General features: G+C 43.6%; 1 protein-coding gene across 11 annotated transcripts in view; it reads right to left on the bottom strand.

Moving 5' to 3' along the window:
- SEC31A (SEC31 homolog A, COPII coat complex component) overlaps nucleotides 1-17559 on the bottom strand; it is a 100457-nt gene that overhangs the window by 66470 nt on the left and 16428 nt on the right. For all 11 annotated transcript variants that reach the window (XM_038742509.1, XM_038742510.1, XM_038742512.1 and 8 more), the window contains exons 2-6: nucleotides 13401-13480; nucleotides 11741-11864; nucleotides 10998-11196; nucleotides 10270-10365; nucleotides 3843-3983 (exon numbers count right to left, since the gene is read on the bottom strand). In XM_038742509.1, the coding sequence (XP_038598437.1) occupies nucleotides 3843-3983; nucleotides 10270-10365; nucleotides 10998-11196; nucleotides 11741-11864; nucleotides 13401-13479 (639 nt within the window). In that variant the 5' untranslated portion in view covers nucleotide 13480. The remainder of the gene's footprint in view (nucleotides 1-3842; nucleotides 3984-10269; nucleotides 10366-10997; nucleotides 11197-11740; nucleotides 11865-13400; nucleotides 13481-17559) is intronic.

Below are 17559 nucleotides of genomic sequence, written 5' to 3'. Positions count from 1 at the left end.
AAGAGATTATGTTGAGACTATGGTTCTTTGACTTAAAATAAAATCAGCTTTTTGGAAAAACTCTACCAACTCTAAACTCAGCGGGTTGGAGAGTAACCTTCTGTTTCCTCTGCACCCACGTCATACTTTCCTCTTGTAGATATGCGCAGAACATATTTTTAGAAAAATTATCTGGGCATCTGGCCTGGGAGCAGAAGTTGGAGGCAAAGAGGTCACAAAGGAGATTGATGCTGTCGATGAGACAGAATATGACAAGTGCTTGGGCCAGCATAGTACCAGTTTGGATGAAGAAGGGGCAGATTTGAGAGATGCTGTGAAGGAAAAATTAACAGAATTTGGTGACAGGCAGCATATGTGGGTTAAATGGGAAAGATGAGTCATGGGTATTGCCAAGGTTACGGGTTTGTGAGACAGTGAGGTTGGTGGTGGTGTCTACAGTGTTAGGGAGTCAGGGAGGAGAAGAGGGCTTGTGTGGTAAGTCTGAGTTCTGTTTAGGACATGTCAAGTTTAAGGTGTGGATGGACCAACCAATCAATCAATCAATCACTCAATCAATGGTATTTATTTAGCCCTTACTTTAGGCAGAGCACTATACTAAGTGCTTCAGAGAATACGAAAATAGAGTAGGCAGACACGATCTTGGCCCATAAGCTGCTTGAGTGGAAGGGGTGGAAGCCAGGTTGCAGGGAGTCAGGAAGAGAACTGGAGAGAAAGAGGGGGCAGCGGATGTGAACAACTCACTCAAGTAGTTTAGAAACGAATGGTGGGAGGAAGATGGGGCCAAACTTTAGGGTATAGTGAGGTCAAGAGAGAGTTTGGTTTGTTTTTTTAGGTTAGGGAATATGTGGGAATATTTAAATGCAGTGGGGAAGGAGCCACTGGATAATGAGTAGTTGATGATGGCGGTCAGAAAGGAGAGAAGGAAGGGAGCAAGTGTTTTATAAGGTGTGAAGGAATAGAGTCAGAGGTGCAGGTGGAGAGGTTAAGATACTGAGGAGGCAGGAGATCTCTTCAGATGTTGCTAGGAAGGACAGGAGAGTCAATGAGGGGACAAGAGGACAGTAGGATTGTAGAGTTGCAGAGGAAATTTTAGGGAGTTCATGTCTGGTGGCTTCAATTTCATTGATGAAATACATGGCAAGGTCATTAGGGACAAGAGAGGGGAAAGTGAAGACTGGGGTTTAGGGAGGGAATTAAAAATCTGAAACAGCTAGCATAGACAATGGATCTGACTGTCAAAAAGAGTAGAGAAATATTGTTGCTGATCTTAGGAGAGGGCAGAGTTATAGCAGGTGAGGATGAATTACAGATGTATGATGTTGACTCGATGCCTCAATTTCTAGCAGCACTCCACAAAATGTACTCTGTAACATATGTAGATGGTTTGGTCATTTCAAATCACAAGAGAAATATTTCCTTTCTGGAAGACTCCCTTCTCCCTGCTCTCTAAAGACCCTGGAATAACTGGCATCCATGGTCAGTTTTTAGCTCTGTTGGGTGAGTGTCACCATCTTCACTCCAAAACAGAGCCCCCATCTCAAAAACCAAGATTAGACACTGCTAAACTTTAAACTGATGCAGAATATCAATACCCTAAATTAAGCATTACTCGAAATCCTATAAGAAGCAGCGTGGCCTAATGGAAAGAGGATGAGCCTGCGAGTCAGAGGATCCAGGCTCTAATCTCGGCTCTGCCACTTGTCAGCTGTGTGACTTTGGGCTTAACTTTTTTAGGTTAGGGAATACGTGGGTCTATTTAAATGCAGTGGGGAATGAGCCATTTGATCGTGAGCAGTTGAAGATGGCAGTCAGAAAGGAGAGAGGGGAGGGAGCAAGTGATTTATAAGGTGTGAAGGAATGGAGTCAGAGGTGTAGATGGAGGGGTTAAGATACTGAGGAGGCAGGAGATCTCTTCACATGTTCACTTACCTTCTCTGTGCCTCAGTTACCTTATCTGTAAAATGGGACAAGGACTGTGTCCAACCTGATTAGCTTGTATCTTCTCCCCCCATCTCCCCCAGGCTTAAAACTTCTCTGTGCCTCAGTTACCTCATCTGTAAAGTGGGACAAGGACCGTGTCCAACCTGATTAGCTTGTATTTTCTCCCCCCCTCCCCCACGCTTAGAACAGTGCTTGGCACATAGTAAGCGTTTAACAAAAACCATCGTTATTATTATTATTATTATCTGCCTGAACAGAGTTTAAGTTAAGGGCCAGATAGATTTTATTAACTATGACAATTACGAAAACAAAAATTTGACAGACCCAAAAGGAATTATGGAAGGCCCAATGCAAATCAGATAACAGACAAGAAAGTGAACTTAGTTGGTTCTGCTTCTCCTTTATTTTTCTAAGTGATTGTCAAGACACATCATCATCATCACATATTTACTGATCTACAATGAATGAAATGCAATATTGAGAGTTGGGGAAAATACACAGAAAAACAGCACTTAGTACAGTGCCTGGCACATAGTAAACAGTTATCAAATAACATTTAAAATAAAAAGTCCCTGACACAAAGAGTCCTCAATTGTATTTACTGAGCACTTAGAGTGCGCAGAGTACTGTACTAATTGCTCAGGACAGTACAATACAACAACAATTTAACATAAAACATTTGAAACACCAAAATAAAGTACTGGTTGGCAATACTGCTGCAGAAAGACAAATTTTCCTCTCTCCCCTTTAAAAACAGCAAACAGTTACCAGAATCCCAAAACTCTGGTGGGCATGCCTTCTCTTACTCCCTCCTAGTTAAGATTATGAGCCACTCATGAGGGACATGGACTCCTCTAGACTGTAAGCTAGTTATGGGCAGGGAATGAGTCTGTCTACTGTTATATTGTACCCTCCCAAGTGCTTAGTATAGTGCTCTGTACACAATAAGCACTCAATAAATGAATGAATGAATGAATTTGTCCAACTTAGTTACCTACCTCAGGGCCGGTGCTTGACACACAGTGAGCACTTAACATATACCATACTAATAATGAATATTATTGTTATTCCTATCATACATTGGTCTTCCAACCCTGAAAGGGGCAAGGCTCTTAGCTGCGAAGGCAGGTAGCAAACTTAAGCCAGGCATGGCTTGAGGTCTGGGCCCCTATGGTCTGGCCTTGGTGGGTGTCTGTGTTTATGGGGACCCTATTAGCTCCAGGTGGCACGTACTATCCCTTTGTTGAAGAGAGTCAAGAGTCCTGACTCCATCCTGTAAATTACAGCCTCAAGTACTTGCAGGTATCAGTAAACTGGGTTCATGACCAAACAGCTGATAAAGCAGAGAGATGTTCGTCTGCTCTCAAACTAGTGGTATGGGGAAAAAGAGAGAATGAAAACAGTGCTTTGCACTCAGTAAGTGCTCAATAAATACCATAGGTTATTATGGATGGATAGTTTGGAGAGAGAGAGAGAGCTAGAGAGAGAGAGAGAGATCTGGTTAACAAGGTGATGGAATGAATGATTTCTAAACAAAACACTTGCAATGGCAAAACTATTAACTATTATTGCAATGGTAAACTATTAACAAATATTAAGAAGGAAAAAGTCATTTTTAGAGTTCAGCTATTCCCATGTATGTCCATGGAAAAAACTGGCCAGAAATGTTTGAGAATTTTTCAAATGAGAGACACTTATAAGAAATTCCACAGTCTATTAATTTCTAGAGAACATGTCAATTTTATTCCCTTAAAGTTTTGTACTAAATATCTTGGTTCAGTTGGCAGAGGTCCTAAGGGAAAGGACTGATCTGATATTTCCATGGAAACAATACTGTTTTGTATTTAATGATGGCAATGAACTTTTTAAAGAAACTTATATATTCTTAAAAGTATACTCACCCTATTACTATGGTCACTAACTTTGATGATGGGTTCATTCTTTCTAAGGTCCCATACGGTTGCACGACCACTAGGACTGGCTGACGCTAAAATATGTTGAACTTGCCGGTTCCATGCAATGCAGCTAATATCTTCTGGAGGCTAAAACAAATATAAAAAGCATTCACTCAAAGAACACAAACAGTGACTTACTAAGTCAACCTAATGAGCCACCCCTCCTAGTGCTTCGCCTCTGTCAGGGGTGACAAAGGATACTTGGAAGAAACGAATGACGGCAGCCCTCCTAGACATCTATTTTCATTGTTTTTAGTGTGTTTCTTAAGCACTTACTTTGGGCAAAGCATGGGACTAAGCACTAGGAAAAGGCACACGGAAAAGGTCATTCATTCATTCATGTTCACTGAGAGCTTACTGTGTGCCGCTACGGTCGCTGAATTACAAGGGATTCACAATTCCTCCCTCCTGCCTTACCTAGCTGATTTCCTATCGCAGCCCAGCCCACACACTTCACTAGAACCAACTTACTTAGTCTCATTTATCTCACCGCCAACCCCTTCTCCACATCTTCCCATTAGACTGAAAGTCCCTCGTTTGTCTATATGTGCCAGACCACCACTCTCCCCACCTTCAAAGTTTTATTAAAATCACATCTCCTCCAAGAGGTCTTCCCCAATTAAGCCTTTTCCCTTAATCCTTCTCCCTTCTGCATTGCCTACTCACTTGGATCTATACCTTCTAAGCACATGATATTCACACCACCCTCAGCCCCAAAGCACTTAGGTACAGTTGAGTAATTTAGTTTAATGCTGTCTGCCCCTCTAGATTGTAAGTGCCTTGTGAACAGGAAACATGTCCACTAACTCCGTTGTATTAGACCCTCTCAAATGCTTAGTTCAGTGCTCTGTACATGGAAGCACTCAATAAATGCCATTAATTGACAATGAATTTAAGGGGCAGCAGGGAGAAAATTGGTGATAAAAACATAGAAAGAACTTTATAAATGAAACAAAGAACAGAAAAAGTTGTTAAAAGGAAGTTCCCAACCTCTTCACCACTCTCTGCACATCTAATAGTTCTAATTTTTCCCAACTAATATCCCATCATGCTCCTTTCTTCATGTATCTAATCCTTGCCTACTAGCAACCTTAACTTTTCCCTTTAAGATCTAATTTAAATTTCACAGGTTGTATTAGAAAGTGTGCCCTAGTCACAAGAGTTTGGGCCTAGAAGTCAGAGGAACCTAGGTTATAATCCTGGCTCCACCACTTGTCTGTTGTGTGACAGTGGGCAAGTCACAACTTCTCTGTGCCTCAGTTACCTCATCTGGAAAATGGGAATTAAGACTGTGAGACCCATCTGAGAAATGAACTGTGTCCAACCTGATTAGCTTGTATTTATCCCAGCACTTATTACAGTGCCTGACCCACATTATTCATTCATTCAATAGTATTTATTGAGCGCTTACTGTGCGCAGAGCACTGTACTAAGCACTTGGGAAGCACAAGTCAGCAACATATAAAGACGGTCCTACCCAGGGGGAGACAGACAACAAAACAAAACATGTTAGACAGGTGTCAAAATCGTCAGAACAAATAGAATTAAAGCTATCATTAAGCACTTATATATTTTATATATATATATATATATATATATATATATATATATACTTATATATATTAAGCACCTAATAAATACCATTTCCAAAAAAAGGTCAATCATACAAATAAGCTGGGACTGAAGTTTGTTCAGATAATCAAATTTTAATAACAGAACAAAACTGCCTTTAGCTATCTAGACAAGATAGCTTCCCCATTATTTTCCCAATGATCCTTTTCTTTAGTCAGATTCAGATAATTGGTCAGTTTGGATTATAGACTTGTTTTTTTTTTTTTTTTACTATGGTATTTATTAAACTGCTAGCTCCTTGTGGACAGGGGATGCGTCTACCAACTTTATTGTACTGTACTCTCCCACGCACTTAGTACAGTGCTCCGCACATAAAGCGTTTAATAAATACCACTGACCGACTGATTAACTAAGCACTTCCTAAACTCTGAGTTGATTCGAGATAATCAGCCAGGCCCTGTCAAAGCAACTGACCCTTGGGGGTCCCAATCTACGAGTAGGTATTTTATCCGCAATTTAGAGAAGGTAGAACTGAGAAACAGAGAGGGTAAATGAGTTGCCCACAGTCACACAGCAGGTCAATGGCAGAGCTGGGATTAGGAACAAAGTCTCCTTAATCCCTCTTCTTTCCTCGTGGCTACAGCTGGATCACTGACAGGGGCAGGGTGGGGGCGATGGGGTGAGTCAGCAACAGACAGCCTACCCAAGGTCACCAATCGCTAGGAGGTCTCAGGCCCCCAGCTCAGAGGTGTCACCGCAGAGAGCCTCTGGGGATTTAAGTGCCTAGAGGGAGGTACTGGATGGGGCCAAACCCATGTCATTTCAGACTGCCCCTCTGCATCATTTGGTAAGGGGAATCCTCAACCTAATCCACCGAGGAAGGGGGCCGGGTTCCTGCCCCTCTGGAGAGAAGAATCCCCACCCATCCTGAAAGCACGGCAGCTCACTGGAGCCAGAAGGGAAGAAGGGGAACAAGGGGTTGTGGACTGGAGCAGGCTTTTAACACCTTTCCCAGGAAGCCCTTGCCCCCATTCCTACACTCAAGCAGACATAGGAAAGCCGCGGCCAGCTGTGGGATGAGGAGGAGACGATGTTCTGCTCTGGGCTGAGAACAGGACCCTTCTGCCCCTAAAGGCCTTGCCTCCACTGGGAAGGAGAAAGAAGGTGTTGGGGGAAGAGGATTTCCTGTCCTCCGCTCATGGGTCCAGATGGCAAAGGAGAGGTCACACTGCTGTTGCCCAGGCAGGGATGCCTGGGCACTGCCCCTCACATACTTGAGGCATGGGGATGAGAGGGAAGGGATATAATTGTGGTATTTGTTAAGTGCTTACTATGTGCCAAGCATTGTACTAACGAAATGCTGCAGCACATATAAGTTATTCAGATTAGATTCAGTTCCTGCCCAAACAGGGCTCCCAGTCTAAGTAGGAGGGAGAACGGGTATTGAATCCCCATCATCATCATCATCAATCGTATTTATTGAGCGCTTACTGTATGCAGAGCACTGTACAAAGTGCTTGGGAAGTACAAGTTGGCCCCATCTTACAGATGAGGAAACTGAGGCACAGAGAAGTAAAATGACTTGCCACGGGTCACACAGGAGGCAAGTGGCGGAGGTAAAATTAAACCCAGGTTCTCTGATTCTGACCTGTGACCTGTACTCTTTCCATTAGGCCACCCAACTCCTCTATGCTAGTGCCAGCCAGTTGCACTGCCCCTTCCTTCCCCTCTCCTCTCCTGCTGGCATCAACAGCTGTTGATATGAAGCAGTCGAGTGGTGCACTGACATTCCATTAAGCCACCCATAGCATTATAACTCAATGTTGTAAGGGGCCTCCTAAGAGAGGGTGGCTCTTAGCTCTTTTTTAATGAGAAGGTTAATCCGGTCTAGCCACCACCAAGGGGGTGCGAGGTCATTTAAAACAGAGTCACAACTAAGTAAGCCATATTAATCTCTGTTTAATTTGGGCACCAATGGTCCAAAGGCTTCGTCTTGTTTGGTGCTTCTGCTAGAAAAGATTACCGACCCCTTTTCTAATGCACATTCTTTTCTTAAGTGAAAATGGTAGAGTTGTCCTTCAGTTTGAAGATACTGCTGACAGCAAAATTGTACCCTTGTGAATGTCATTGAAAAACAGTGTCATTTGGCAGCACTGCACGAAAGTCACTTGAAAGATGACTTGATTTCAAAATAGATCATTTAAAATTTGATCCTTGCATCCTTATCGATAAAAATGGACATTTTTCTGGTGTATTTTACCTTTACACTTTACAACAGAAACTTAGAAAATTGCTTGTGAACTTCTGAAAAAAGTCACCCTCAGGCAAGTGAGAGGCTTAACTCATTTCAACCACCACGTCACAGGCTGCATGGTCCTTCTCTCTTTAAAACGCATGTATCTAAAGCATATCTAATCAAGTTACAGAGATCTCCCAGTCAACAGGACTATTTTCAAAGTCAATAGAGAACTGTATTCCCCTCATCGTGTGGTATTCATTGTAGCACCACTTTCGTTCCAGGAAGCCAACTGGGAAGTAGAAATTGGCATGTTATATTCAACCTACAGCTGAAAACATAGGAGGTCCAAGTAGATTGGCACTGATGTTCCAACAGATGAACGTCATTTGATCTAATTCAAGATGAATTCACGCCCCTCCATATGTGGTAAAAATAACAGTATTTAAGTACTTTGTGCAGAGTACTGTACTAAGCACTGGGAGAATATATAGGTGGGAATCTGTACTCAAGAAGCAATCTTTTCTTTTATTTTACTTCACTCTTGACAATGAAAAGCAAAAGAAGAAGCAATCAGCCTACGTTGAGCCGAACTGGCATAAGCAAGGGGTTGTTTGTTTATTTTGAAAAAACTAGTCACATCTGGTTTTATTTGACTTTATGGTTGAAATAGCATGTGAATTTGGACACTTGAGACATTGGGGAATCCTATAGTGACTGCATTAGTTAATAGGCCCCTCCTGATCCATAAGTGGAGTGTTAGGGGAAAATTAATTAGGCAATGGGAGAAAAGAACTTTTCCAGTGAGATTAGTAGAAGAGCTGCTTGTACTAGATGCTCAGTTAATTGGGCAATTACAAAAGAATGGTTTCAAGCCCTGAAAGAGGTGATATCCCCTGCTAGGTTTAGTCAGGACAACTAACGCTGGCAAATATGGCAGAGTCACAAACCCTAAGGACAGTAAATGAATAAACCTGGAAGAAACGTTAAGGACAGGTACAATCTGCCTAGGAACATCAGGTCCTGAACACTTGAACAGAAAGGATGAAATACAAACAGAAAGACCCTTGGGGCCTACAACAGAAACACAATGGGCCTGAGTAATTGTCCTCGGAGTCTTATGAAGATGTAGTGTTCAGATGTGAGGGGCCATGACAGGTATTAGTCTCCTTTCTGACCTCCCAACCTCCTCCCTCTCCCCACTTCAGTCCCTACTTCACCCTGCTGCCCAGATTATCTTTCTACAGAAACAAACATTCAGGGCATGTCACCCCAACTTCTCAAAAATCTCCAGTTGTTGCCTATCAATCACCGTATCAAACAAAAACTCCGAACTATTGGCTTCAAAGCTCTCCATCACCTTGTCCCTTCTCACCTCACCTCCCTTCTCTCCATCTATATCCCAGCCCGCACACTCTGCTTCTCTGGTGCTAACCTTCTCACTGTCCCTCAATCTTGCCTGTCCCACCGTCGACCCATGGCCCACGTCTTACCTCTGTCCTGAAACACCTTACCTCCTCAAATCCGCCAATCACTCTTCCCCCCCGTCAAAGCCCTACTGAAGGCTCACCTCCTCCAAGAGGCCTTCCCAGACTAAATCCCCCTTTTCCTCAGCTCCCCCTCCCTTCCATGTCACCTCGACTCACTCCCCTTGCTCTTCCCCCACCCCCACCACAGCATTTATGTACATGTGTATATATCTATAATTCTGTTTACTTATATTGACACCTGTTTACTTGTTTGATGTCTGTCTCCCCCTTTCTAGACTGTAAACCCAGTGTGGCCAGGGACAGTCTCTGTTGCTGAACTGTACTTTCCAAGCACTCAGTACAGTGTTCTGCACATAATAAGCATTCAAATATGATTGAGTGAATAAAGACGCCTTAATTACAGTCAAATCAGGGTCCAGGGAGGGAATATTGCAAACTGTGGGTGTATTGGAGTTTAGTTGAGATTGTCAAGGAGAGATAGTTGGAGGATTGATCTGGACACACAACACTGCACATTGCTACACAACAAAGCTCTTGCTCACACTACCTTTGGTAGTGACATCTTTTTATAATTTGTTGAAAAATCATGGAGAGTGGTCCTTTTAAAACAGCTTATTAGATCTTGAAACTGGTCATAACCTAATCAAGATTTGTAAATCTCCAGTTACAGCAGCATCTAGTTTCCCTGAGTTCTAATCCCAGCTCTACCACTTCAGTTCTCTGTGCCTCAGTTTCCTCATCTAGAAATCTGCTATTATATACTTGTTCTCCCTCCCCCAGAAACTGTGAACCCCATCTGGGACAGTGATTATATCCCAGCTGCATATATTGGATCTACCCCAGTGCTAGGCATACAGTAAGTGCTTAACAAATACACTGTTTTATTTAGAAGACTAATCCTTTCCTAATAAATTTTTCTTCAAACTACATCTACAGCATTTTTGATGCTAGGCACACATCAGGATTTTAAACACATTATCCCTATCTCCATTTCTTCCCTATTTGGATTAACTTGAAACATCTGAGAGATTGTTGGTTACTGCCTTTATCTTGCTTAAAGAATCCAGCCAACTACCTGTGTCTTGGCTCCAGGTGTCATTGGGGTCCCAAAATTGTTTAAATCCCAAATGTAGATTTCGGACTCATTGGCACCGGAGGCTACAAGATTCGTCTGTAATAAAAGTCAATTAATAATTAGAACAAGAATAACTGGCATATGGTTTCATTTTGCAACAACAAGGTCAGGTCAAAAGTTCTTTGCAAGCCTAACATTTGTGCTCAAGGAGATATCCACCCTCTGAAGCTTTAAATATACCGTACTCTCTCAAGCGCTTAGTACAGTGCTCTGCGCACAGTAAGCTCTCAAATACCACTGACTGACTAATCTGGATTCCTTTTCTTAAAATAAAAATACATTAGTGCCCTAAAATACCCATTTAACTTCCGCGACCATCACATACTAGGGGATAATAAAAGAAGAAAGAGGCTTTGACAATCAGGAATGAGAAGGATAGCTAAGGGGTGGAGGCAACATCTGGAAAAATATAGGGCTATTCAAGCAGTAAGATCAATTTTGTTGTTTTAATAAGGCTCTAGAGGAAGTGGAAAATAGTAACTCAGAAATTCCGCTACTCCAATTAGAAGGATAAATAAAGTAAAAGGCACATCTGTGAGCCCAGACACCAGGAAGGGCGTGTTAAATTCCCAAGCAGATGTCAAATATTAGACATTAAATACAACCACTTGATTCAGGAGAATGAACACATATTCCTTTAATTGGAAAACCAATTCCAAAAGTCCTACCTGGAAAATATTCACATCCAGAGCTCTCACTGGTCCAGTGTGCTTGTCGTTCTGGGCCATCACAACCTCACCGTCTCCAGCTAGGATTTTAGCAGGATCATACAGAATGATATTGCCATTTTCACCACCTGCAATTAGAACTCCTGAAAGATTTCCATCTGAATCCATTTTATGAGGCCCCCAAATCAGCTTGTGATACCTTTTTGGGGGGAAAAAAAAGGGAAATGAGTTGTACTAGATTGCTTACTAAGAACTGAAACTCTAAATGCATTTGAGGTTACAGAATGGGGTTTGAAATAATGTTGTTTCCTTAGTGGCCAAAGCACAGGGCTTGTTTCTGGTAAATACCATAATCCTCAGGCCCATTCTCTCGGCTTTCCAATCATCCACTGGAGAAGCAGCATGGCTCAGTGGAAAGAGCACGGGCTTTGGAGTCAGAGGTCATGGGTTCAAATCCCAGCTCCACCAACTGTCAGCTGTGTGACTTTGGGCAAGTCACAACTTCTCTGGGCCTTAGTTACCTCATCTGGAAAATGGGGATTAAAACTGTGAGCCCCCAGTGGGACAACCTGATCACCTTGTAACCTCCCCAGTGCTTAGAACAGTGCTTTTCACATAGTAAGTGCTTAACAAATACCAGCATCATTATTATTATTATTATCCACAAATTCTGGCATAATGAGCTCCAGGAAAAAGTCAAGTTCTAGCAGAGTAGCCTATAAATTTAATGTAGGACTTCATACCTGTGGGAGGAGGAGTGAATAGCACAGGACTTCATATCCAACGATGGATCTGATAAGTCTAATTCAAATATCTCCAGCGAAGCATTAGTACTAAAAGTGGCATCCAACTGCTGAGCAGATGTACCTGTAGAGAACATCCAACTAAAATTAAACACACATAGAAAATCCAGAAACAAAACAAAAAGGCCTTGCTTCTTTCAACTGTCATTATCGATCCATTTTCATAAAAATTACATTGCCAGGGTGGGGAGGTCGTCTGGCAAGCAGCCATTGCTTGGGTAGGTCCAATGAGGCCAGTCGGGAATGGGACTGGTAGCACTGGTGGAGCTGGAGTCAAACTAAGGATCTACTGGGCAGAGGGAACCAGGAAACCCATTTCTAACTCCTCCGTGATGCCAGCTCCGGTAAGACCCAATTGCAGAGTGCATTGGTCATTCTAACACCCACAAAAGACGGGGAAGGGGAACTGAGGGGATATATTCCTAAGCGGCCCTTCCGAAGGGAAGTTAATTAATACTTTATTTGGTATTAGGTCGGAAAGGAGCCAATCAAAGGGAAGTATTGGAAACGACCTGGGGGGAGATGGGTAGTTGGGGAAGGAGACCCTCAGCCATTCTGAGGGAAGAGAAAGCTTGGAGTCATGTTCCTTGTAAGAGCAGGACATGGGAAAGGCTGGGAGCCATGTTCCTGGAAGGGCAAGACAAAGGGAAGGCTCAGAGACACAATCCTGGAAGGGCAGAGGGTTCAGAGAGGGATCAGAGATGTGATCTCAGAAGGTTAGGATATGCCGAAGTTTCAGGCTCCTGCCTCTGACGGGGAGAAACAGCACAGATATACCCCGGCATCCGAGGACCTCGGAAAGGGTGAGACGAACCTGGATGCTCTGAGAGAAGAGGGGGAATGGATCACAGGAACATGAGGTCTGGGACACGTACAGAAATATACAAAGGGACCCGGCGGGGGGGGAAAGGATTATATCTAGGGAAAAAGCAGCTTGGACCAGAATTCAGTTTTTTACCTGATTAAGAATACTGCTAAGACTACTAACCGTTATCTGATCTTGGTGCTTACCTGCGGTAGGGGCTGGGGGAGAAGCTCTAGATACTGAGGAGATAATGGGTCTGGGATACTGAAGGAGGGAACATGTTCTCCACAAGCTTCCTGTAACCAGCCCTGTGAGTGGGGGATAGTACACTCGTTCCCAAATGATACCCTTGCCTTCAGGGAGACACCTGGGCTTGGGAATGAGGGGATGTGGACATGACAGGGGTTCAGGGATTTGGGGTGAAAATCTGCCTGTTGGGAAGAAAAGGGCTTTAGGACCCAGTGGAAGCTAACAGGGTTCCAGGGTTACTCCTAAAGTGACTCTGGAGGCTATATCTGCTGCAATTTAGGGATGGGGCCTCCAGAAATGACCCACTAGGTATTGTTTGGGATGGGTGCAGATGGTTGTGGCAGACCCCTTTGAGGTAACTGCACCGAGAAATCTGTAGCCCAAAGTGAAACTGGTAATAATTACCAGGCCAAAGTGATTTTTGAATTGACCTACAAAGCTGAGCTAAACTTTATGAGTTACTCTTTAAATCCACAAACAAGGAAATAATTCACTGTCCAAATTCACTTTGTTTTCATGCCTCGAAATTCTTCTTTAGTTACATACCTGTAGCCAGGTAAATGGGATGATGCTGGGCAGGACTCCATGCCTGCATAGCGGTACGATCAATTTCTTTCAACTTCATCCTATTGAAAGGGAACGCTGGAGTTATTAAAATTGTTATGTAGTATTATTGTTATGTTGTTATGGAAATTGTTATGGTAGTAAATTTTCTTAGAGTGCTATACAAGGCATTGCTCCGTACCCAGGAACAATCTCGATGGAAGGCAAATACAGAGAACGTCATCTAGTATATTTCAATTCAGACAATTCAAGAGTTCAGAACAATGGAAGGCAGCAGTGAGAAAGAACCAGAAGGAACAAAACGTCCAAAGAAGAGAACAATGCTTCAGGCCCTCTCGGCCCTGCCCTCGGTCCTCAAAATAAGAGTATTTCTGGAAGGAGCTTAAAAGAAGACTGAACTCTGAAAACAGAAGGGCTCAAAAGGTATTTTTTAAAATGGTATTTGGTAAACGCTTACTATGTGCCAGACACTGTTCAAAGCGCTGGAGAAGCAGCGTGGCTCAGTGGAAAGAGCACGGGCTTTGGAGTCAGAGGCCATGGGTTCAAATCCCGGCTCCGCCAATTGTCGGCTGTGTGACTTTGGGCAAGTTACTTTGCTTCTCTGTGCCTCAGTTACCTCATCTGTAAAATGGGGATTAAGACTGTGAGCCCCCCGTGGGACAACCTGATCACCTTGTAACCTCCCCAGTGCTTAGAACAGTGCCTTGCACACAGTAAATGCTTAATCAATCATATTTATTGAGCGCTTACTGTGTGCAGAACACCGTACAGTGCTTGGGAAGTACAAGTTGGCAACATACAGAGACAGTCCCTACCCAACAGTGGGGCTCACAGTCTAGATAAAATGCCATTATCGTTATTATTACCAAGTAATCAGGTGGCACCCAGTCCATGTCCCATACAGGGATCACAATCTTAATCCCCATTTTAAAGATGAAGGAACTGAGAGGCACCGAGATGTGAAGTGACTTGCCCAAGGTCACACAGTAGACAACTGGCCGAGCCAGAATAAGAACCCAGGTTCTCCCAGGCCCGTGTTCTATCCACTAGGCCATGCTGATTCTCCGCAGCAAGAGGACGTTGAGCTGGAGGATCAATCAATCAATCAATCGTATTTATTGAGCGCTTACTGTGTGCACAGCACTGTACTAAGCGCTTGGGAAGTACAAGTTGGCAACATATAGAGACAGTCCCTACCCAACAGTGGGCTCACAGTCTAGAAGGGGGAGACAGAGAACAAAACCAAACATATTAACAAAATAAAATAAATAGAATAGATATGTACAAGTAAAATAGAGTAATAAATATGTACAAACATATATACATATATACAGGTGCTGTGGGGAAGGGAAGGCGGTAAGACGGTGGGGATGGAGGGGGGACGAGGGGGAGAGGAAGGAGGGGGCTCAGTCTGGGAAGGCCTCCTGGAGGAGGTGAGCTCTCAGTAGGGCCTTGAAGGGAGTGCTCTGGTGGGGGCCCGCTGCAGAATGTGCTACCTCCTGTGGGGCCCCCAGGGAGCTGAGGTAAGAACCCCCAAGGAGGAAGATTCAGCCAGAGCCGATCAGTCAGTCAACAGAATTCACTGAGCTAGCTATCCAGGGTGGGGAAAGTCTTCTGGAGGAATTCAGAAAAGCTTGGAGGAAGAGGCAGGCAGTGGCCTGCAGGATGTGAAGGGGGAAGGGAGTTCAGGGTGCATGGGGAAGAGGTCTTATTGCTAAAATCCGCTCTTTCCTCTCCATCCAAACTGCAACCACATTAATATACAATCACCCATCCTATCTTGCCTAGATTACTGCATCAGCCTCCCTGCTGACCTCTCAGCCTGCTGTCTCTCCCCACTCCAGTTCATACTTCACTCTGCCGCCCGGATCATTTTTCTACAAAAACGTTCAGGATACGTCACCCAGTTCCTCAGAAAACTCCAGTGGTTGCCCATCTACCTCCACATCAAACAAAAACTCCTCACCATTGAATTTAAACACTCCACCACCTTGCCCCCTCCTACCTCACCTCACTTCTCTCCTTCTACAACCCAGCCCGCACACTTCTCTCCTCTGGTGCTAACCTTCTCACTGTGCCTCGATCTCACCCGTCTCACTGCCGACCCAAGCCCACATCCTGCCTCTGGCCTGGAATGCCAAATCCTCAAATCAATTACTTTCCCCCCTTTCAAAACCCTATTGAAGGCACATCTCCTCCAAGAGGCCTTCCCAGACTAAGCCCCACTTTTCCTCATCTCCCACTCCCTTCTGCATTACCCTGACTTGCTCCGTTTGCTCTTCCCCCGTCCCAGCCCCACAGCACTGAAGTACACATCTGTATCTTTATTTTTTTGTACTGATGTCTGTCTCCCCCATTCCAGACTGAAAGGCCGTTGTGGGTAGGGAATGTGACTGTTTATTGCTGTACCGTACTTTCCCAAGTGCATAGTACAGTGCCTTGCACACAGTAAGTGCTCTATAAATAGGACCGAATGAATGAATGTGGGACAGGGACTGAGTCCAACCTGATCAGCTTTGTAGCTACCCCAGTGCTTAGTACAGTGCCTAGTAACAATTATGGTATTTGTTAAGCACTTACTATGTGCCAGGCACTGTACTAAGCACTGGGGTGGATACAAGCAGCATGAAGAGAAGCAGCATGGCTTAGTGGAAAGAGCACAGGCTTTGGAGTCAGAGGTCATGGATTCAAATCCCGGCTCTGCCACTTGTCAGTTTTGTAACTTTGGGCAACTTCTCTGTGTCTCAGTTACCTCCTCTGTAAAATAGAGACTAAGACTGTGAGTCCCATGTGGGACAACCTGATAACCTTATATCTCCCCCAGCGCTTAGAACAGCTTTGCACATAGTAAGCGCTTAACAAATACCACCATTATTATTATTATTACAAGCAAAATGGGTTGGACACAGTCCCTGTCCCACATAGGGCTCACAGTATCAATCCCCATTTTATAGATGAAGTAACTGAGGAATAGAGAAGTGAAATGACTTGCCCAAGGTCACACAGCAGACAAGTGACAGAGCCAGAACAGAGCAAACATTTAAGTAACATAATAAACGAGGTCTATCATGTAATGGACCATAGGGAAGCAACACGGCCTAATGGAAAAAGCACGGGCCTGGGAATTAGAGGGTCTGAGTTCTAATCCTGACTCTTCTGATCGCTGTATCCCTTTGGGAAAGTCACAGCTTCTCTGTGTCTCAGTTTACTCAACTGGAAAATGGGGATTCAATACCTGTTCTCCTTCCTACTTGGACTGTGAGCCCCATGTGGGACAGGCACTGTGTCCAACCTTACGAACATCTACCTACCTACCTCACACCTAGAACAGTGCTTGACACATAGAAAGAACTTAACAAATACTATTTATATTATTATTACTACAGATAAGAACTAGGCACTAGGCTTGAAATGAACTAAGCCTGCAAGCTGTGGGGGGGGGGCGGTAGTTGGAGAGGAGGGGGAATTATTATTATTGTTGTTGTTATTATTAATAGAGATAATATACTCTATTATGAGTATTATGAATGAATGAATGATAATAATAATAATAGTATTTGTTAATACTATAATACTAGCAATAATAATAGTAATAATAATAATAATAGTATTTGTTAAGCACTTACTATGTGCCAAGCACTGTTTTAAGCACTGGGGCAGATACAAGGTAATCAGGTTGTCCCACATGGGGCTCACAGTCTTAATCTCCATTTTACAGATGGAGTAACTGAGGCACAGAGAAGTTAAGTGATTTGTCCAAAGTCACACAGCTGATAAGTGGCGGAGCAGGAATTAGAACCCAAGACTTCTGACTCCCAAACCCGTGCTCTAGTGGCAGAGCACCCAACTACTACAAGCTGTTTCCCAGCCTGGTAGAGAGAGAGAACCAACTACAGGCCTTAAAGACAATGGCAAATTTTCAGATGGCTCTTCAAATTACTAAAAGCATTTAACACATGATAAAAATCCTATTCATTCATTCAATAATATTTATTGAATACTTACTGTGTGCAGAGCACTGTACTAAGTGCTTGGGAAGTACAAGTTGGCAACATATAGAGACGGTCCCTACCCAACAGCGGGCTCACAGTCTATAAAGGGGAGACAGACAATAAAACAAAACATATTAACAAAATAAAAT

This window comes from Tachyglossus aculeatus, unplaced genomic scaffold (assembly GCF_015852505.1).
Source record: "Tachyglossus aculeatus isolate mTacAcu1 unplaced genomic scaffold, mTacAcu1.pri scaffold_12_arrow_ctg1, whole genome shotgun sequence".
Taxonomy (NCBI): domain Eukaryota; kingdom Metazoa; phylum Chordata; class Mammalia; order Monotremata; family Tachyglossidae; genus Tachyglossus; species Tachyglossus aculeatus.
Note: the sequence above shows the minus strand (reverse complement) of the source record. Positions and strands in the feature narration are given on the sequence as shown.